Below are 23,304 nucleotides of genomic sequence, written 5' to 3' on the forward strand. Positions count from 1 at the left end.
AACTTTTTATATTAGCAAAAAAGTGTAAACTAAGGAGCTGCCCATCAATTGGGGAACAGCTAAACAAATTGTGGCACGTGAATGGCAAAAAGTAATAAAATGGACATTTCAGAGAAAACTAAGAAGACTTGTAACAACTGATACAGAGTGAAATGGGTAGAATTAGGAAAAAAATTATGTAATAGCATTATAAAAGCATCCTTGAAAGACTTGAGAACTCCTATCAATGCAGTGACCAACCACAATTCCAGAGGACCTACCTATGAGGAAGGATGCTACCCACCTCTAACAACAAGGTGATGGACTCAAGATGCAGAAGAAGGCAAAATTTTCCTGGACGTTGCCAATGTAAGAATTTGATTTACTGGGGCATCTAGGTGACACAGAGCATAGAGCACTGGCCCTGGAGTCAGGAGGACCTGAGTTCAAATGTGGCCTCAGACCCTTACTAGGTGTATGACCCTGGGCAAGTCACTTAACCCCATTACCTAGCCAAAAAAAAAAAAAAAAAAGAATTTGATTTAGTTAGCTATGTATATTTGTTATGAGAGTTTTTTAATTGTTTTTGTTTATTTGGGGGTAAAAGGATAAGAGGAAGAGAAAATAAATGCTTGTTAAAAAAAATTTAATGAATAAAACTAAACTTGAGTTGCCCCAAAAACCTATTCCTCCTCCTGTTTTTTCTCTGTATATGAACAATTTTACTGTCTTTTCTCTAACTTAAAACATCAGTCACCTCTGAAATAATCCTCTTACTTCCCAAACTATCAACTTCCTTTCCATTCCTACTACTCTGGTTTAGACCCTAACTACTTCTTATCCTACTGATTGTTGCTTTACCTTTGGAAAACTTCAAGTGTTACATGAATGTAAGGTACTATTATCTTTCATAGCCTAGTTCAGATATTATTTTTTCCATGAAGTTTTTCATAATTTCCTCCACAAGAATTAGTCCCTCTCTGTGTCTCGACATTCTTTTACTTCTCCTATTTATTTAATCATTTTCTAATGTCTTATAGATAATGGGCATGTTTCTTCCCTTTATAAAACTATATTACTTAAGGACAAGAATGTAATTGTTTCAACTTTATCTATACCATCTTAGCATGATGTCTTGCACACAGTAAGTTCTTACTTAAAAGATTTTTATTGAATTCAAGTCTTTGGCCAAACCCCTCAATTTTGAGTAAACAATGGGAACACAGTCTGCTCCCAACTCTCATCCCAGCGAAGCTGCTTTGATTCTGTAAGGTTTTTTTCTGAACTGTTTCAATCTGTTATCAGGACTGGAAAATTCTGAAAAGAGCATCTATAAAAGAGAAACAAAAGTTGAAGGCCTCACCCATTGTGCTTATTGGACTCTTCTCCCTCCCCTCATCAGGCAGTGAGACCCCAGAAACCTAGCTTTCTTTTACCATTCCCACCAAGGATACCATTAGCAAATGAGACTAGAGAGATGAAGATGAGGGTAGAATGCAATGGTGTTGAAGAGTCCAAGCTCAACATCTCTACCTTCAGCTGATCTGCAAGCTCCTCACAGTCCATAAACACCATGCCATTTACTTCATGTTTCACAAGTTCATGTAAACTGCAAAAAAGAATCACAAAAGAACTGAAACTTGGAAGAAGAAACAAAGTATCATTGCACCACCCTGTAATGATCTACTTCTAAGGGCAAATGGAATGAGAAAAATCTGTTTTTTATTTGCTGATTATACTGTGAATCTGATAAATAGAGGTAAAAGTCAACCCTCAAAGACAGGCTCCTTCACATTGGTGATTACACTCCATACACAATACACTAACTGTAAAACAGTGACAGGCTGAGACTGCAACTGGACTTCAGTTCACAGAAGTTCTAAGTCCGTGAAAATGGTTCAGGTACTGTACCAAGTAACTTTCAGAAACCCTTCTCCGTTGCTATATAACATACAAATTCTAAAATCCCTACCACTGAAAATGTACAACACAAACTGGCAAGCAGCATCCAAATATATCCACCACCTTCATGGGAAGATCCAAGCCACTGGAGGATTTGTGGAGGCAGACACCAAAATCTGCTGATCCTGCCAAAGTAGGGAGAAAGGAAACATTTTTAGAAAAATAAGGCAATCTATAAAACAGTCCTAAAGGGGCTCTACAGACTAGAACTACTGGTTCTATAGGCAACAGCTGGGATGTGGGTTAAAGTAACAAAATTTCCAACCATCTTGCTTAAAAGTACCCCAAAGAGAGTGTTCACAATTGGCATTAGCCACTAGAACAATATGCTGATACATACAGCCTACAGGAAGCTGAAATTTACAAAGGGATAAAATAATTCTAAAGATCTCCACTGAAGAGAAAGATTTTTTTCAAAGGCAGGATAAATTCCTATTTGCATTTCTCTAAGAAGAGATGCTAAGTTTTATTTAATTAATAAATCTGTCTCTGACAGATTTATAGCCAAAACAAAGAACTTGAATTTTCTTCCAAGTTAGGTGATAGAGAATTCAGGGCTTAAAAAGCAGGATAGAAATAAAATCCTACTGTGCCAGACCCAGTCCTTCAGAAAAGAATAAATGAGTGGAAGATTCAGGGAGAAGAGAGAACATGTTCTTCAATAGCAGACTGCAAAGGGATTTCAGGAAATGGGAGTGAGGAGAGACAATAGCACCTCAGTCTAGGGAGTCCCATCTGGGACATAAGGAAGGCTCCTTTTACTTGAGTTCAATCATTTGCACCCATCCCTCAGGCACCTGTTCCCAAAACTTAAAAAAAAAAGTGTCTATTTACTCTCACTCAACAAGGTCTTGGTATATCTCTATTAGCCTCTTGCTGGGTGGCTCTAGTCCATAATCTCTAAGTGGCATTCCATTTTCAGGACAAGCCTATTCTCCATAGGCTGCTCTTACCCAGAAACAAAGTAATCTTCAGTTTCCAACCATGATGTGCAGATCTGAATGTGCTTAAGGCACATCTGGCTTATGATTTGGCCATAATGCTCTTAATTTAAGAGTCCCTTTCCCTTTGGTGAACAGGAAAACACAGTCATTGCCCTTTAATGTCTCCCTGTTCCTTGCAAACATATCCCAAAATTTCAGCCACCTTCAACCCTCATTTAGCAATCCTACATTGGAAATAAGTAGTCCCTCTCATGGAAACATTACTCTATGGGCCTCAGTTAGGCATTCCGAGTCAGAATCCTTTCTTGCTCCCATTCATAAATAAGATCAAAAGCCCAAAGAACCATAAGAAATTCAACAGGCTCTCTCATTGATCAAGCCAACTCCCCCTTTCCCCCATCTCACTACCATGAGTCAGAAAGGGGGCAGGTTACAGATTGGTCAGGCATCCCACCAAGAAAACAACTGGTTCTTTTAAATACCCACAAATGAACTTTTTGAAATAGAATCCAAAATGGCTTCTCTGTATGTCTGTTAAGCAGTTTTAAATACTGCCTGACTGACATTCACTATGCGCAGTGACAAAGACACAAGTAAACACAAGGCACCTGTTATCACACAGACTAGAAACGAGGTTTGCTCCGTCGATGGTCCATTGTTCAAACTCTAAAGAATCAACAAGGATACCAAACAAGAGATAGAGAACATTATGAAATGCAAAATGGATAATTTTAATTACATAAAAAACATTTTGCACAAACAAAACCAATGCAACCAAGATTAAAAGGAAAGCAGAAAACTGGGGGGAAAATGTTAAAGCCAGTGTTTTGGATAAAGTTTTAATTTCTCAAATATATAGAAAACAGTCAAATTTGTAAGAATACAAGTCACTCCCCAGCTAGTGAATGCTCAAAGGCTATGAATAAGCAGTTTTCAGATGAAGAAATCAAAGCTATCTATAGTAATATGGAAAAATGCTGTAAATCGTGACTGGTAAAAAAAGGCAAATTAAAACAACCCTGAGGTACTACCTCATACCTATCAGATTGGCTAATATGACAGAAAAGAAAAATCATAAATGTTGAAGAAGATGGGGGAAAATTAGAACACTAATGCATTGTTGGTGGAGTTGTGAGAACTGATCCAACCATTCTGGAGAGGAATTTGGAACTATGCCCAAAGTTCAACCAAACTGTGCATACCCTTTGGTCCAGCAATACCACTACTAGGTCTGTATCCCAAAGAGATCATAAAAAAGGGAGAAGGATCCACATATACAAAAATATTCATAGCAGGTCTTTTTGTGGTAGCAAAGAATTAGAAATTGAGGGGTGCCCAGCAATTGTGGAATGGCTGAACAAGTTATGGTATAAGAATGTAATGGAATACTATTGTGCTATAAGAAATGATAAGCAGGTGGACTTCAGAAAAACCTGGAAAGACTTATATGAACTGATGCTGAGTGAAATGAGTAGAACCAAGAGAACATTGTACACAGTAACAGCAACATTGTGAGATGATAAACTGTAATAGACTTAGCTCTTCTCAACAATACAATGATCCCAGACAATTCCAAAAGACTCATGATGGAAAATGCTATCCATATCAAGAGAAAGAACTATGGACTCTGAACACATATGGAAGCATACTATTTTCACTTTTTTTTGTTTTTTGTTTTTTCTTTCTTGTGTTTTTTCCCTTTTGTTCTGATTCTTCTTTCACAACATAACTAATGTGGAAATATATTTAACATGATTGTGCATGTAGAACCTATATCAGATTGCTTATTGTCTTGGGGGTGGAGGGGAGGGAGGGAGAAAAATTTAGAACTCAAAATCTCATAAAAATGAATGTTGAAAACTATCTTTACATGTAATTGGAAAAAATAAAATACTATTAAATTGAAAATTTTTAAAATATTGCTTATGTTCAAGCATGAAATAGGAAAATAGGAAGTAGCAAAAAAAAGCCCCCAGTACAACACACCCTTTGAGACAATACTGTAATGCCCAAAGTGTCCAGTTCAAAGACATCAAGACCCATCCAGCTCGTGCTGCTGACCATCAAAGCTGGCTGTCCATCAAGCTGTATTACCTTCCTGCTCCTAGGATTGAGCTCAGTGAATGCAGATCTCTCAAAGACTGGGTCCCAGGGTTCTGTGCTAAACAGAAACAGAGATAAGGACATTATCAAATGATAGAGATTAGACCAGCATCTCCTTGATGTGGATGGAGTCCCTGAGACACCAGACAGTGTGGTTCATCTCCCTATACCATTGTATGGACAGAGTATACAATGGTATAGACAGAGGTCCTGGGCCAAGCACTCAAGCCAACAAGAGTCTTATTTATCTTTATGAGACCTCCCAGGTGACATACACCAACAGACTTTCTTGTCATCAAAAGCCTCAAAGATAAGGGGGGAGAAATGTTAACATTATTCTTACCCTACCTGAATTTTCTTAAACTGTGGCAAAGATTACAGGCTCAAGTGAGAGAACAAACTAGCTACTTGGGGTGTGGGAGACATACGTTGCTCTGAATGGGGAGCAGGTGTGGCCCAGTTTCATGAACAGCTGATGTTGTGTCTCTAGGGAAGAGACTTGCTGGCTTGTTATAGACAGTCACAGCTCTGCAGGAAGATCATTGAGATCATCTCTAGAGAGAAGACCAGGAAGCAGGAAAGCTGGGAAGGACCAGGGAAGTGTAGAGACCAAGAGGACAGGCTCAGGGCCCAAGAAAATTACATTCCCTTTTCCCTTCCTACTCAGGAGCAGTCAGAGCTCAGAATTTTTCAGAGAAACCTCCAGAGATATTTTCAGATAAATTGAACCATCTGTATGGATGAGGAAAGGTTTTACTTACCCTGCTCCTTCTGCATACTAACATAACTAGTAAACATACCCTTGTGCCTGGTGTTTTCGAAGTCCTTTACAAACATTCCTGAACACACAGTTCCCCATACAGTGAAACTTTCCCCCTTCTCCTTCCAATCCTAATTGTCTGTCCAGGGGCCTTGCATACCTTATATTCCAGTTCTTTGCCAGATCTCTCATTACAATGGTCCCACACAGATCTGATAGGTGGCCACAGAGCTTTTCATACTTGGAAAAGATACATTTGTCAAACTCCTATGCCAGGGCCCGATCCATCACTACCATGACTACTTATGGTCAGTCAGTGACTAAGTATTTAAGCTTGGTAATTAACCATCCCAGGGCACTGGGCATCGAATGCCAAGAGTAGCCTTCTCCAGATCACTTGTGGGAAGTAGTCCAGGCCTGTACAGATACTGTCCTGTGGCTGTACTACAATAGATTTTTTAGTTCCTCATCTAACCTCCCCCCACCCCAGATCAACACAACAAGCTGACTTTGTCATACCTCTCTGCACTATTGCTCCTTCCCTAGTCATCATCCAGCTGTGTCCAGAGTGCCCAGTTTGTCACTCAGTCTTAAGACCCTTCTGCCCCTTCACCACCACTTAGCCAGCTATACAAGAGGGTGGACAAATCCATGTGTCAGACCCAAAATGGTATAGCCGTAGTTGTGCCAATCAATAACTAGCTTACTCCAATGTAGACAACACACAACCCAGCACAAACCAATGCTGGGCAGGCCAGGTGGGTTGTGTGAAAGAGATAAAGTCAAATCAAAAGCAAGAAACTTTGAAACTCTGGACCAGGAAATCATAGGCACATAACCCAAACTCAATTTAAAATGATATCTTTGAGTCCAAGAAACTTGTAAGATCAGCAAGAAAGGTCTGTCACGGGTAAAAGAGGAGCACATTCTAGGACAGGAAGCGTTCCAGAAAGCCAACAGCAAGCCACCCTCAACAAACCAGCAAGAGATCCTAAGCCCCAGTGCAATGGAGCAGGCAAACACCAACACCAGGACCCCCTACACTTGCCTCAGCATAGCCAGGGGACCAGGCAGACTCCAGCTATGAGAACCACCATGTGCTTTAGCTTAGCCCCTGACAAACAGGCAATCTCCAGGGACCAGACCTTCACATGTTTCAGCATAGCTCCAGCCAAACAGGCAGCCTCCTGTGGCCAGACCTCCACATGCTTCAGGATAGTCCTGCACAAACAGGTAGAGCCAACCATACAGGTGCCTAAGCAAACAGGCAGCAGCCAGCAGCAAGACATCCATGTCCTCCAGTGTAGCCCTGGGGAAATACAGAAACACCCCTACGGCCTCAGCACACCCCAGACACCAGCACTAGGACCGCGGCTCAGCATCAGGTAAGCTGCCAGACCCCTATGGCCTCCAGGAGCATCAGCCCCCACCCACCCCACCCCCTCATCTCAGCACCAGACAGCAGGGTCACCCATGGGCCTCAGGGCAACACCAGTGCAGCACCAGGTAAACAGTCAGGGCCTACAGTCCTTGGCACAAGACAGTGTCCCTTCCACCCCAAGAGCATAGCTCAAATTTAAAAGAAAGGAAAAAGGCCAAAAAAGATGAGCAAAAAACAACAAAAAAAAAATCTGACCATAGAAAGTTATTGTGGTGACAGGGAAGATCAAGACACAAACTCAGAAGAGGACAACAATGTCAAAACACCTACAGGCAAAGCCCCAGAAGAAAATGGGAAGTGGTCTTGAGCCCAGAAAGAACGCATAGAAAAACTCACAAGGAAGCTTTAAAATCATAAAGAAGAAGTAGGAGGAAAATTGGGAAAAGAAATGAGAGTGATGCAAGAGAATTATGAAAAAAAAAGGAGTCAATAGCTTGGAAAAAGAAAAACACTGCTTACAAAGTAGAGTCGGCCAAATGGAAAAGGAGATACAAAAATCCACTGCAGAAAACAACTCCTTAAAAAGTGCAATTGGCCAAATGGAAACAAAAGCTAATTGAGGAAAAGAACTACTTAAAAGTTAAATTGGACAAGTGGAAATGGATGACTCTATGTGACATCAAGAATCAATCAAAGAAATTTATAAGAATGAAAAAATAGAAGAAAATGTAAAATTCCTCATTGGAAAAAAAAAACAACTTACCTGGAAAATAGATGCAGGAGAGATAGGTCAGAATCATACTACCTGAAAGCCATAATCAAAAGGCAGTCCTGGATAGCATCTTTCTAGAAATTATCAAAGAAAATTGCCCTAATATCCTGGAACCAGAAAGCAAAAGAGGCATTGAAAGAATGCACCAATCATCTCAGGAAAGAGATACCAAAATAAAAACTCCAAGGAACAGTATAGCCAAATCACAGAACTATTAGAGCAAGGAAAAAATACTGCAAGTGGCCAGAAAAAAACAATTCAAATATTAAGGAGCCAAAATTAGGATTACACAGGACTCTGCAGCTGCAACATTAAAAGATCAGAGGTCATGGAACATGATATTCTGGAAGGCAGAGGAGCTAGGACAACAACCAAGAATCACCTACCCAGTGAAATTAAGTGCAATACTTCAAAAGGAAAAAAAAAAATGGTCATTCAATGCAATAGAAGGATTTCAAGCTTTCGTAAGGAGACCAGAACTGAACAAAAAATTTGATTTCCAATATCAAGACCTAAGAGAGGCCTAAGAAGGGAAAAAGGGGAAAAGGGAAAAGCATATGGAAGGAATTCAATCAAGCTAAACTGTTTACATCCATACATGGGAAGATGATACTTGTAATTCTTAAAAATTGTATCACTAATAGTACAGCTAGAAGGAATATACATGAACAGAGGGTACAGGTATAAAGTGAATTGGAGAGAATGACATAAAAATAATTAAGGGATGAGAAAGAGGAGTACACTGGGTGCAGAAGGAAGGGAGAGGTGGAATAGGGTAAATTATTTCACATGAAAAGGGGTAAAAAAACTTATTACAGTGGAGGGAAAAATTGGAGGGTGGGCAATGGGCATCACTTGAACCTTTCTCTCATCAGTATTGGCTCAAAGAGGGAATAATATATACAATCAGTTGAATATAGAAATCTTTCTTACCCAACAAGAAAATAGGAGGCGAGGAGATTACATAAAGGGGGGGAGGGGGAGACTGACAGAAGAGAGGGCAGACCCAGGGGAAGGCAGTAGACAGAAGCAAACACTGGTGAGGGGGGAAAGGGTGAAAGGAAAGAGAGGACAAACAGGAGGAAAAATAGGATGGAAAGAAATACACAGTAATCATAACTGAATGTAAATGGGAGGAATTCTCCCATAAAACAGAAGCAAATAGCAAAGTGGATCAAAAACCAGAATCCTACAATATGTTGTTTACAAAAAACACACTTGAAGCAGAGAGAGACACACACAGAGTAAAGGTAAGGGACTGAGGCAGAATCTATTATGCTTCAGCTGAAGTTAAAAAAAAAAAGCAAAGGTAGCAATCCTGATCTCAGACAAAGCTAAAGCAAAAATAGACCCAATTAAATGAGATAAGGAAAGAAACTGCATCTTGCTTTAAAAAAAAATACCATAGGCAATGTAGTAATATCAATACTAAACATATATATACCAAATAGTATAGCATCCAAATTCTTAAAGGAGAAGTTAAGTGAGTTACAGGTTCATGACCAAACATGAGATAGAGAGCATTATGAAATGTAAAATAGATAATTTTGGTTATGTTAAATTAAAAAGCTTTTGCACAAACAAAACCAATACAACCAAGATTAGAAGGAAAGCAGAAAGCTGGGAAACAATCTTTAAAGCAAATGTCTCTGATAAAGGCCTCATTTCTCAATATAAGGAACTGAATTTATAAGAATACAAGCCATTCCCCAGTTGATAAATGGCCAAAGGATATGAATAGGCATTTTTCAGAGGAAGAAATCAAAGCTATCTATTAGCATATGAAATCACTTTTGATTAGAGAAATTCAAATTAAAACAACTTTGAGGTACTACCTCACACTTATCAGTTGGCTAATATAACAGAAAAGGAAAATGATAAATGTTGAAGATGATGTGTAAATATTGGGACACTAATGCACTGTTGGTAGAGTTGAGAACTGATCCAACCATTCTGGAGAGCAATTTGGAACTATGCTCAAAGGACAACCAAACTGTCCATACCCTTTGATCCAGCATTACCAGTACTAGATCTGTATCCCAAAGAGATCATAAAAAGGGGGAAAGGACCTATATATGCAAAAAAATTTAAAGAGGCCCTTTTCATGGTGGCAAAATATTGGAAATTTAGGGGATACCCATCAATTGGGGAGTGGCTGAAGAAGCTGTGGTATATGACTGTAATAGAATACTATTGTGCAAAAGAAATTACTAGCAGGCAGATTTCAGAAAAACCTAGAAAGACTTATACGAACTAATGCAAAGGAAAATGAGCAGAACCAGGAAAACATTTTACATAGTATCAGCAACATTATGTGATGACCAACTATGAACGACTCTGCTCTTCTCAGCAATACAATGATCCAAGATAAATGCAAAGAACTCATGAGGGAAGATATTATCCACATCCAGATAAAGAATTAATGGACCCTGAATACAAATCAAAGCATACTTTTTTCATTTATTTTATTCTTTTTTGTGTTTTTTTTCCTTTTGATCTGTTTCTTCTTTCACAACTATGACTAATGTGGAAATATGTTTCACATGACAGCACATGTATAACCTTTATCGAATTGCCAACATTTTAAGAAGGGAAAAGAAGGAACTCAAAATCTTGTAAAAATGAATGCTGAAAATTGTCTTGATGTGTAATAGGGAAAAAAATAAAATATTATTAAAATTTAAAAATTAAATTTTAAAAATTTCAAATGATCCCATGACCCAGGCTACTGTAACAACAGCCACTGTGAATAGAGAGAAAAATTTCCCAACATCTTTCCTAGTGTTGGAAAGTTATGGAGAAGATGCATAGGGCTGTCATCATTAGTCCAAAAAGGCTCTCTTCCAAGAAGGGGTCGCTCATGTACAAATTAAATCATGCAAGATTCCTTGAAAGATGTCACAACAGAAGTACCTATATTAATTAACCCTCTGATTAAAGTTTTTAAGAGACTAAAATAGGGAAATATATATTCAATAAAGATGTTTGTTACTGTCATGGAGAATGTCCAATCAAGCAAACAACAAGCAATTATTGAAGGCCTACTACACGCCCAGCAATGGGGATACCAAAACAAAAAATGAAGTCTCTGCCCTCCAAGAGTTTGCAGCACTATATTCAAATAGAATTGGGGTTTGTTCAGCACTGCAGAGATAACTAAATGAGATAAATGATCACTCAAAAGAATTCAGCCCAGTTATACATGAAGAAAAAATAAAAGTTCAACTATTGTCTCGATGTTGATCTGAAGCTAGATGGACACCCCATAGAACTGGTCCATTAGTCCATATATCTTGGGAAAACATTGCATGCAGATGAATAAGGAACTAGACCCAGAACTGAGCAGGAAAAAGAGAAGAATTAATTGAGCAAACACAAATTGCATTTGGGAAACTGCTCATTGTCTTTTATGACCCCCAACTTCTCTCTGAGAAAAGGTCCACCTTATTAACATCAATATTATTCCAATGATCCAATATGGCCATAAGTCATGATGAATCTCCTTAGAATTAATATTGCAGGTGACACAAAAGGCAATGAAGAGGCACCTGGTGGGTTTGAATAGGCTGTAACATTATCAAGGAAGAAATGCCCAGCAGAAGCAGTGTTGATGATATCAGAGAGATGTAAGCCAGAAAAAGAAGGTAGACCAGCAATGTACTAAAAACAAGCAATAAGCAAAGGACAGACCACATGCTGGGAATTCCTTTGCACAGATTTCATACTTAATTTTCTGTGTACAAGTTGTTCCTTCCCCACCTAGCCAAAGAAAAGTAAGATTCTTAAAGATTAAGATCTCCTCAGTTTCCACGGCCTATTCCTCCCACTCTTCTTCAAATACACACAGGGATGGTCATACCTTTGATCTTGCCATCACTCACAAGTGTTGTACTTTCAAGATCATGAACTCTTAAATTCCTTTTGATCATAATCTTTTATCATTCCATCTTACCCTCTGCCTTAGACCCCTAACCTTGTTCATCCTGATCATGACCTCTAATCCCTCCATCCTCAGTTTTTTTCCAGGTCATCAGCCCCAAACTGGCTACACTCTTCGCCCTTACCTATAGTCATTCCTTGGTGAAACAGTTCAACATCTTACTATACACTCAAGTCCCTGGTCCCCTTGTCCTATTACCTATCAGGATTCCCAAACCCCAACCTCAGATTATTCCTACCATCCACTGTCTTTGCTCTTTTCATGTGCTGCTGAATGGAACTAGAGAAAATCATGAAACCATGCTGACTGAGTCCACTACCAATTTATGTTACATAACCTTACCTGGACCCTCATTATGCAAGGCAATCCCTTTATGCCTCCCTAATCAAGTGCTACTCCAATCACAACAGCTATTCCACACCTTTTATCCCTCCTCAAGCCTCCTACTGCCCTCCCTCCTCCCACCCTCTGAGCTGAGGACCTTGCCTCACACTTCACTGAAAAAATGGAGACCATTCACTTAGAGCTCCCTCTTCTCCCTTCCTCCTCATCTCACGTCATTTAGATGTCTTTCCCCACTACTGTATTTCTTCCTTCACCCATCTTACACAAAGAAGTGACTCTTCTTGAAGCAAATACCTCTATGTGCACAAGGGATCCCATTCCATCCTGTGTCCTCAGATTGCTCCCTCTACCATCCGAGGCTCTGACTAATCTTCAATTTCTCCCTATTTACTTCCTGCTTCCCTGCTGCCTCCCAATGCTCTCATGTCTCTTCCATCCTTAAAAAAAACCTTCCTTTGATCCAACCAGTCCCTATAGCTATTGTTTTATCACTCTGTCTCAACTCCCCTTCATGACTAAACTCTCTGAAAAAACCATCTACAATCAGTACCTCCATATCCTCTCCTCTCAGTCACTTCTAGATCCTTTGGAATCTGGCTTTGGACCTCATCATTCAACAGAAATTATTCTCTTCAAAGTTACCAGTGATCTCTTAATCCTCTTCCTTCTTGATTTTTGCAGGCTTTGATACTGTTGATAACCATCTTCTCCTTGATATTCTCTACTCTCTGGGTTTTCACAATATTGATCTCTCCTGGCTCTCCTCCAGCCTGTATGACAAATCCTTCTCTGTCTCCTTTGCTGTATCTTCACCTCCATTAACTATGAGTGTCTCCTCAAGAGTTTGTCCAAGGCCTCCTCTTCTATCTGTATATTGTCTCTCTTTGGGACATCATCAGATTCCATGGGTTCAGTTGTCTTCTCTATGTAGAATATTCTCAGATCTATTTATCCATCTTTAACCTCTCTCCTGATCTTCAGTCTTACATCACCAATTGCCCCTTAGACATCTCAAATTGGATGACTCATAGGCATCTCAAATTCAATATGTGCACAATAGAATGTATTATCCTTCTCCCTAAACTCTCCTCTTTTCCCAACTTCCCTGTTACTGTCAAGGGCACCATCATATTCCCAGTCATCATAACCTTGGGGTCATCCTCAACTCCTCACTCACAATCACCTCCATATAATTACCTCTACCACATCTCTTGAATACATCCTCCTCTCTATTCACTCAGACACCAGCCCAGTGCAAATTCCCATCACCTGACATCTATACTATTATAGCAGTCTTCTAGTTGGTCTCTGTGCCTCAAGTCTCTTCCCACTCCAATCTATTTTCCACTCAGCTGCTAAAGTCCTCTTCCTAAAGTGGAAATCTGACCATCTCACACACACACACACACACACACACACACACACACACACACACACTCAGTAAACTCCAGTGGTTCTCTATTGCCTCCAGGATTAAACATAAAATTATCTCTTTGGCTTTTTAAAACTCTGGTCCCTTCTTACCATTCTAGTTTTCTTATAATCATATACTCTATAATTCAAGGACACCAGCCTTTGTGCCGCTACTTGCACTGACACTCCATCTTTAGATTACATGCCTTTTATTTATTTATCCATGCCTCATGCCTGGAATGTTCTTCCCTCTTCACATCTGCCTTCAAGACTTCCTTCCTGACTCAGCTCAAATCTCACCTACTGTAGGATGCCTCACTCGCTCCTCCCCATTGCCAGTGCCTTCCTTCTCCTTCCATTTGAACTGTATATATCTTATATGTACAACTTTTCACATGTTTTCTCCCCGTCAGAATGAGCTGCTTGAGGGCAAGGGCTGTGTTTTTGCCTTTGTATCCCCAGCGCTGTCATACTTAGTAAATTCTTGTTTTCATATCCCCAGCACCTACCACAGTGATTAGCATATTGCAGGGCTTTAATAAATACTCAGGGATGGGGACTGGACATGTGATTTCATTGGTATACAGGGAGCTCCCAGTTGAGCAAATTCCCTCTACCAATGCAGGTATACAACTTTTCAGCAACTTACACTCTCTGAGTTGCCTAAAGCACTGAGAAGTCAGAGTCACACAGCAGCATGTTTAAAAAGTGGGCCTTGAGAAAACCAAAACCAAGTCTTCTTGGCTTCAAGGCCAGCTCTCTATTCACTATGCCATGCTGCTCCATGTTATCTTCATATGGTCCAGAGATCTAGAGAAAGGTCTTGCTGAGGATGAATAGAAAAATGTGAGCAAGTCAAACAAGAAGAGAAGGCATAGAGGGGCTGTAATCTGCACTGATGGAGGAAGTACCCAACTTGATGAGATCACAAACCCACTGAACTCTGGAAGAAATATCCTGGTATTCCAAGAGCTCCTCAGTCTCATACTAACTGAACTTTTCAGTCTTCCCCAGCTGCCTAGCTTTCACACACTACAAGACAAGTCAAAATGGGCTACTCACTCTTTCGTTCTACTTCTGCCTTGAGCCTTTGTACAGTTTCCCATGTCTATAACAAATTCTGCCCATCCCACCTTTTCCTCCATTTCCACCTATCAACATTCTTCACCTTCTCTAAAACCTAGAACAACTGCTGCCTCCTCCATGAATATTTCCGTTGACCTGCCTCGTGTACTTAAATCCCTCAATCTACTCTTTGACTTGTCTGCACTCGATCATTTTTAACTTGTATTATCATTATTTGCATACTTAGTTCATCTCTCCTAGACTGTAAGCTCTTTAAGGGCAGAGGTTATGTTATTTCAATCCCCAATATCTAACAAAGTGGTCTATAAATGGTAGGACTAAAATATAAACGTATGTAGTTGGTATGTGTGCAAGGAGGTTGAGGAACAGAGGTTGAGGAGTTAGGATAAATCCCCTTCACAGAAGTCACTCTGGAGAAATCATCCTCCTAGATGCCCAGCATTTCTAATCTGCTTCTAAGTGAAGTGGAAATGGCTAAAAAAAAATGATAAGACCTTTGCCCTTAGGGAACACCAAGCTGACAAAACAGCCCCAATTACACGAAACACACAAATGAGAATCCTCCGCTGGAGTGATAGGAGTCTACTTTGGACCATGGTTGGGGGAGAGGGTGGAGAGGAGGACTGCATGTTGATTTTGAGATCCCAGGGGAGATGTCTGGCTGATAATGTGGGATTGGATTTCAGGAGACAAGGACTGGACAGATACATAGATTTGGAAACCATTTGTGTATAGTCTATCATTGAACTCATGAGAATATATGAGATCATTTTGGCAAAGAGTGGACCTGTCTCGGAGCTAGGTGCAGGCATGAAGGATCAAAGGGAAAAGATCCCAGAAATCATCCAATCAGAATGGTCTAGTCCAGAAACCATGAATGTTGGGAAGAAAAATAAGCCTTCCCCACCACCACCACCACCCACTCTCCCTTCATCAAGCTGTGCCTAAGCATCTTCAAACCTAAACCAGTGCAAAATTAATGTTCTCCTCGACACTTACATAGCCATATGTCTACAGCAGTAGAAGTCTTTGCTCCTTCTTTTGGCTGGTGAAAAAGAAAGGAGGGAATGAGGGAGGGGAGTGTGTGGGGTACCTAGTAAAGGAGCTGCTGTGAATCACTTGACTGAGAGGAGGGGACTGGTCATGGACCTACTGGGAGTTGCTGTTGTCCAGGCTGCTGCTGCTGTTGCTACCTCTGTGTCTCCAACAACCCCTCCAAGAGCAAGGTTTCCATAGGAAAAAGAATCCTTCCTGCCCTAGAAAAAGCCACCTCCTGCATGGAGGAAAGATTCAAGGAGATTAATGTAGGTGGAGTGATAGGATTCCTGATTCTGGAAGATAGTGTGAGCTACCCTCTTTCACAGAGTGCCTAATCAAAAATTTTTTCAGATATTTCAATTGATAGGTTAAATAAATAGTCATCTGGAGATGGCATTTTCTCCTTTGGAAACTTGGGAAGGATACACATTTCTTCCTCATTTGGTGTCCCTGGCCTTATAGCTGTTGGGTTTTTAGAAATAAAAGAATTTTAAGAAACAGTGAAGAAAAAAATGCTGAAAGTATAGTTCCCTAAGATAATGTTACATGTCATCTGTTCAGATCAAAGCTAGAAGTCTCTATGGATCTTGTTCAACCAACATAGGAGGAGAAAACACAAATATTCTGGAAAATTATTTCATTCTTGACCCCCAGGAGGAAAGAGGAAGTTCTTTCAGCTAGCAAGCTCTCTACCCCACTGGACTAATTTAAGTCCTTGCTGAGAAAGGTGAGAAGGTGGTAGATATTTCTTGACCATATTTAATGACTTTCTCAGAGGAGAAAGGAAAAGCAGCAGATCCAGAAAATGTTTGGCTCACTTTTTCTTACTCCTCTGAAACACACAACATCTATTATACTAGTCCTAATGTCCATTTTTGCAGCTTTAGACAGAACTAAGTTGAGTCTTTTTTTTTTTTAGGCACTTGGGGTTAAGTGACTTGCCCAGGGTCACATAGCTAGTAAGTGTCAAGTGTTTGTTCTGAGGCTGGATTTGAACTCAGGTCCTCCTGACTTCAGGGCCGGTGCTCCATCCACTGCACCACCTAGCATCCCCAAAGTTGAGTCTTTCAAGTGTAGCTATTTCATTCTTCAGTTGATTATAGATCCAGTTCCTCAAATTTATAAAACTCAGTACACCTAAGTTTCCTAGTTGACTTACATTCATTCTCACAGTGCTTCTGTGAAGACAAAAGGAGATTTATCTTTGAGGGAAAGCATTCAAAGTGGAGAAAGGGACTTGCCTTGGGTCATAGCACAGAAAATTAAGGACTGAGGTTTCCTTTATTCCAGTTCCCTAGAACAGAGATGTCAAACATGCAGCCTCACATGGCCCACAACACTCCCCATCAGTCAGAACTGATTAAAATATAATTGGGAAATATTTAACAAAATAAATAATAATTTAGACCCTATACTCTCTTACCTTCATATCATTCAGTGATATGTGTGGAGAATGGTGTCCTTCCTAGTGGAAAGGACTAAAACAATGATGGTTGAGTTTCAAAGGTGACAGTTTCTGCCTGTGTAAGGATAAATAGGAATGAGACCAAGAAACATTCTCCAAATCAAGAGAGCCAAAGCATACCATTGGTTCACAAGCTTGCCATGTTCCTTCAAAATGCAACTACAAGGTATCCTGGAAAAATGAACCAGACTCTGAACTCTGGACTCTGGACTCTGCCCTGAAGCCCCTGAGTGTGAAAGTGGAGAAGATAGTAAAGAAGTTGTTACCACTCACCACCAGAGCCACAATATACCTCAAGTTCAATTATGCCAAATACTTGAATGATAAGCTAGGAAATAATTATGCAAATTTAAAGGGTTATTTCCTAGAGAAATTAGTCTAGTCTTCCATACCTGAATGATCATGGCAGACCTATGGGGCTGAGTGGATAAATTGCCATCCAGCCTCCTTATACAGTCCCCAGAAGCACAGTACTTGACTAAGAGAAAGTTGCAGAAAATCTCTCCCTTCACAAGCCCTTCAGATATTAAAGTCTTCCTCTGGCAGCAACAGGTTTCTCGACCTACACAAATGGACCCACATTGTAGACCTAGCCTTAAATAATATCATAATGTATATCATCCTGGATAGACACTCTTTGGACAGATTTTGTAAGACCTCTCATTTTCTAACCTAACCAGAGGAACCTGCTTTAGAACTTATCCCTGAATAATGACCTTTCCTGGGGCTCAATGTGCCTAGCAGGAGCTTGTTACTATTGATGAGAATGTATTTCTTTCTTTTTTTTTCCTTTTTTTTTAAGCAATTGGGGTTAAGTGACTTGCCCAGGGTCACACAGCTAGTGTCTGAGACCAGATTTGAACTCAGGTCCTCCTGACTCCAGGGCTGGTGCTCTATCCACTGCACCACCTAGATGCCTCAATGGGAATGTATTTCTTGACTGACCTCTGCTCCAGTTCTCAAATGGCTAGTGAAGCTCACAATATCTGAGCAATGTACCTTTACCTTCAGTGTGAGACACAAGAATCCTGGGTATAGGTTAAGTATGTCTGGGGCATCAATGGGATGAAAATCTGGTGTTAATTAAAGTTTGTATAAAATCACCTTCTCTTACTGTGTCACTAATCAATTTCATTCTGACAGAATTCCAAGAGACTCTATAGCCAGAGTTTTAGAAGTTTCCCCATTTGTGTAGTCACACAAACACCGCCACAATCTACTCCAAGTTTGACAACTCAGTTTCTATTTCAGAAGAATCCTGATTGAAAAGCCTGGAAAGACTTATGTGAGCTGACGCTGAATGAAGTGAGCAGAACCAGGAGAACATTGTACACGGTAACAGCAACATTGTGCGATGATCGACTCTGATACACTTAGTTCTTCTCAGCAATACAATAATCCAAGACAATTCCAAAAAACTTATGATGGAAAATGCTATCCACATCCAGAGAAAGAACTGATGGAGGCTGAATGCAGATCAAAGCATACTATTTTCACTTTCTTTGGGTTTCTTTGTGAGTTCTTTCCTTTTGTTCTGTTTCTTCTTTTGCAACATGACTAATGTGAAAATCTATTTAACGTGATTGCACATGTATAACCTATATCAGATTGCTTGCCATCTTGGGGAGGGGGGAAAGAGAAAAGTTTGGAACTCAAAATCTTATAAAAAAATGAATGTTGAAAACTATCTTTACATGTACTCTGAAAAATAAAATATTATTTACATAAAAGAAGAATCGTGATTCATGCATGATGCTCTTACTAAGAAGTGAGTTTTATTGTCCTTTGTCCTATTGTCCCCTTTTTCTTTCTTCCCCGGATTGAAAAATAAAGGTACTACCAGCCACCCCTCCTACACAAACACTTCTCACAGCAGCTGATTCTATTTCTATGTGTCATTCAAGTCTATGCCCAGTTCCTTTAAGGGCAACAAGGACATGTGCCAGTATGGCCAGGTCTATAGCTCCCTTGAACATGAATTCAATCATTGCTTTCTCCAAATAGCAGGCTGGAACTGCTTGCTCCCCAGGAAGAAGGACATTCAGTCCTGAACTGTCACTGACCTTGGCAGGGATTTCATGACCAAAGCTGGGCGTATAGGCTATATATTTTCACAGCAGCTTATCTACTTCTTTTTAGAAAATGGTAAGTTCCTACTTTGGAAGGAGGAAGGGGGTAGAATATCACCCCAATCAAGCAATATACATTTATGCACTTACATGCTACTGGGGGAAATAACATGTATATAATAAGTAGGTACTTACTAGATATGTTCATAATAGATGGAAGATAACCTTAGAGAGTAAGACACTAGCAGCTGGGGAGTACAAGAAAAGGTCTCCCCTGGGGCAGCTAGGTGGCATAGTGGATAGTCCTCCTGGAGTCAGGAAGACTGAGTTCAAATCCGGTCTCAGACCAGACACTTGACACTTACTAGCTGTGTGACCCTGGGCAAGTCACTTAACCCCAATTGCCTCATTTAAAAAAAAAGAGAAGGTCTCCCACAGGAGGCCCTGAAATGATTCTTTTTGGGGGGGGGGGGTGAGGCAATTGGGGTTAAGTGACTTGTCTAGGGTCGTGCAGCTAGTAAGTATCATATGTCTGAGGCTGGATTTGAACTCAGGTTCTCCTGACTCCAGAGCCATATCCACTATGCCACCTAGCTGCCCCCCACCCTAAATGATTCTTGAAGGAAATTGTCAATTTAAGAAGAAGAGGTAAGGAGGAACAGTCAGGCATAGGAGGCAGCATCATACTGTGAAAAGAGCACTGGCTCTGGAGTCAGAAGACTCAAATCCAAATTCTACCTCTGATGCTTACTTCCTGTCCTTGGGCAACTCACTTAACCTCTCTGAACCTCAGTTTCCTCATCTGTGAAATTAAGGCATTGGACTGAATGGATTCTGAAGTCCCTTCCAAGGCTAGATCTAGATATATGAGCAAAAGACTAGAGAACCCTGAATCTCCAGAACTTGTTGGTAGACTCAGCTAGGCTCAAGCTAGATCCATAGATTTAGGAATCACATTTACAGAAAGGAGAAATTGAACCCACAGGAGCTGATGGGATCACCAAGGGAGAGGGCAAAGAAAGAAAAGAGAGCCCAAGACATAACAATGGGGGACTCCCACAGTTAGTAGGCATGATAGAGATGATGATCCAGCAAAGAAGACTGGGAAGGAGACTTCAGGCAGAAAGGAAGAGAATCAAGAGAAAGCAGTGTTACAAAAATCCAGAAAGATAAGAGTGTAGAGGAGAAGGAGGAATTGACTGGTGCAGATGCCAAGAAGTATATATACACAAATACACACACACACATACATACATACATACACACATATGTGTGTATGTATATATATATATGTTTCCCTTCCTTGCACACCACTTTTATGTGAGATAATTTTCCCCATTCTGCACCCTTCCTTCCCCCTTTCTCATTCCTTAAATGGAGAAGGGGTGGAGAGAGGGAATCATCCCAACATAACTGATGCACACCCATACTCTCTATTTATGTAGACTGCTTCTAATTGCCCTAAAAATATAAAGTTCTTAGGAGTTACATGCATCATTTTCCCATATAGGAATGTAAGTAGTTTGATTTGTTAAGTCCCTTATGATTACTCTTTTATGTTTACCTTTTTATGTTTCTTTTGAGTCTTGTGTTTGAATGTCAAATCTTCTATTCAGCTTTGATCTTTTCATCATGAATGCTTGAAAGTCCTCTATTTCATTAAATATCTATTTTTCCCCTGATAGATTAGACTCAGTTTTGTTGGGTAGATAATTCTTGGTTGTAATCCTAGCTCTTTTACTTGCATAATATCATATTCCAAGCCATCCTTTAAAGCAGAAGCTGCTAAATCTTGTCTGATCCTGACTGTGACTCCACAGTACTTAAATGATTTCTTTCTGGCTGCCTGACATATGTTTTCTTTGAGTTGGAAGCTCTGGAATTTGGCTATAATATTTCTGGGAGTTTTCATTTTGGGATCTCCTTCAGGAGGTGAAGAGTGAATGTTTTCCATTTCTGTTTTACCCTCTGGGTCTAATACATCAGGGCAATTTTCCTTTAAAATTTCTTGAAGTATGATGTCTAGGCTCTTTTTTTCTATTGTGGCTTTCAGGTAGTCTAATAATTCTTAAATTTTCTCTCCTCAATCTATTTTCCAGGTCAGTTGTTTTTCCAATGAGATATTTCACATTGTCTTTTATTTTTTCACTCTTTCATTCATGCTTTTCATTCAAAGCAAAATGGCTTTGTTTTATTGTTTCTTGCTGTCTCATACTATCATTAGTTTCCACTTGCCCAATTCTAATTTTTTAAGGAATTATTTTCTCCAATGAGCTTTTGTACCTCTTTTTCCATTCGGACACTTCTACTTTTTAAGGAGTTCTTTTCTTCAAGAAATTTTTGTGCTTCCTTTTCCATTTGGTCTTTTATGCTTTTTAAGGAGCTCTTTTTTCAGTGAATTTTTGTGCTTCTTTTACCATTAGGCCAATTCTACTTTTTTAAGGTGTTATTTTCTTCAATATTTTTTGTTCCTCTTTTACCAAGCTGCTAATTGTCTTGTCATAACTTTCTTCAATCACTCTCATTTCTTTTCCTGACTTTTCCTCTACCTCTCCTATCTCTTTCTTTAACTCTTCTAAGAATTCTTGTTGGGCTTGTGTCCAATCAGCATTTTTCTTTAAAGCTTGACTTGTAGATGTTTTCACATTATTGACTTCTGAGTTTGTGTCTTGGTCTTCCTTGCCACCATAGTAGCTTTTTATGGTCAAGTTTTTGTTGTGGTTGTTGCTTGCTCATTTTTCCAGTCTATTTCGTGAATTTGAATTTTTTTGTTAAAGTTGGGCTCTGCTCACCTAGAGGTGGGGAGGCCCTGTTCCAAGCATCAGGCTTTTTTGTGCTGCTGTTTTCAGAGCTAATTCTGGATGTCTGCAAGTCTTATGTGTTTCTAAGGTGGCATTATCCTGGGAGAAGTGTGGTCACTAATCTCTTGTTCTGTTCTCTGGTCCTTACCCAGAAATAGCCTCTGCTCCCCTTCAGTCATAAGCACAATTCTCCTCTTTGCCCTGGAACTGTGATCAGGTCTCCTACTCTTCTGAAGCCACAAATACTAGAATTCCTCTTTGCGTTGGAAATGAGACCAGGAACCCCGCTCCCTTGTCACTGACCACAAGTGCTCCTCTCTGCCCTGGAACTGCAACCTAGAACTATGATGGGCAGGAGTTGCCCATCAGCACCAGTTGCATCCAGAAAAGGTATCTCCTATAATCTCTTTCTGACCAGCTGTCTGACCCCCTTATCATCTCTGTGCTGAAAGCTCCCAAAGCTGTTGCCACTGCTGCTGTCGCAGTGCCTCCAAGGCCCACCGCTGGTGCTAGCACCAGTGAACTGTGCTCTGAACAGACCTCCACCCCAGTATCACAGACCTTTCCTGCTGACATCCTAAGTTTTCTTAGGCTGGAAAAAATGTTTCACCCTGACCTTTTGTTGGCTCTACCATGCCAAAATGTGATTTGGGACATTATTTTAAAGTTGTTTAGAGAAGAATATTAAGAGAGTTCATCTGGGTTGCTACCTCTAATCCACTATCTTGGCTCCACCTCTCTGATCTCTTCTTTTTAATCAGATTAACTAACCATGTCCCTGATTATGCAGTTTACCACTAATCTATACTCTCCCCTAGCTACCTTCTCCACTCCCATCCCCACTCCTGCCCCCAACATTTGCCCAAAATCTCCTTCCTGAGTCTGTGCTTTCTCACTCCTCCAGGTGCCAGTTGCCCCTAGGGGTTCCAACACCCCCTCTCCTAATGTAGGAAAAGTAGACTTTTCAAGGACCAAATCCCACAGCTCTCATTTAATGTAAGGGCCTTATCGACCTTCATTAACCATCTTTCTTCATCATTCTCTGAATACGATAAAAGCATTCATCAGTGGAACCCCCCCACCTCCAAAGTAAAACCTCTTAAATTTTCAACCCCTTTTCAGTCTTTCCCCACTCTTCATCACCTACTCCCCTGTAGCATCTTCTCTCTCTGAGACAGAGATGACCTTCCCCTCATTGCTAACCCTGGATTTGATACCACCACATCACACATTTTTGCTAACACAC

The 23,304-nt window shown here is 40.2% G+C and overlaps 1 protein-coding gene across 1 annotated transcript; it reads right to left on the reverse strand.

Annotated features, from left to right (window-relative positions):
* Positions 1 to 1,173: 1,173 nt before the first annotated feature.
* Positions 1,174 to 5,454, reverse strand: LOC114025974 (putative glycosyltransferase ALG1-like). The gene is given in 6 exon segments (XM_027839523.1): positions 1,174 to 1,588; positions 1,952 to 2,066; positions 3,494 to 3,516; positions 3,518 to 3,551; positions 4,925 to 5,046; positions 5,417 to 5,454. Coding segments are annotated over 6 exon segments (543 nt in total). The 3' UTR covers positions 1,174 to 1,377.
* Positions 5,455 to 23,304: the final 17,850 nt, after the last annotated feature.

This window comes from Vombatus ursinus, unplaced genomic scaffold (genome assembly GCF_900497805.2).
Source record: "Vombatus ursinus unplaced genomic scaffold, bare-nosed wombat genome assembly UNPS02014832.1, whole genome shotgun sequence".
Classification (NCBI taxonomy): Eukaryota; Metazoa; Chordata; class Mammalia; order Diprotodontia; family Vombatidae; genus Vombatus; species Vombatus ursinus.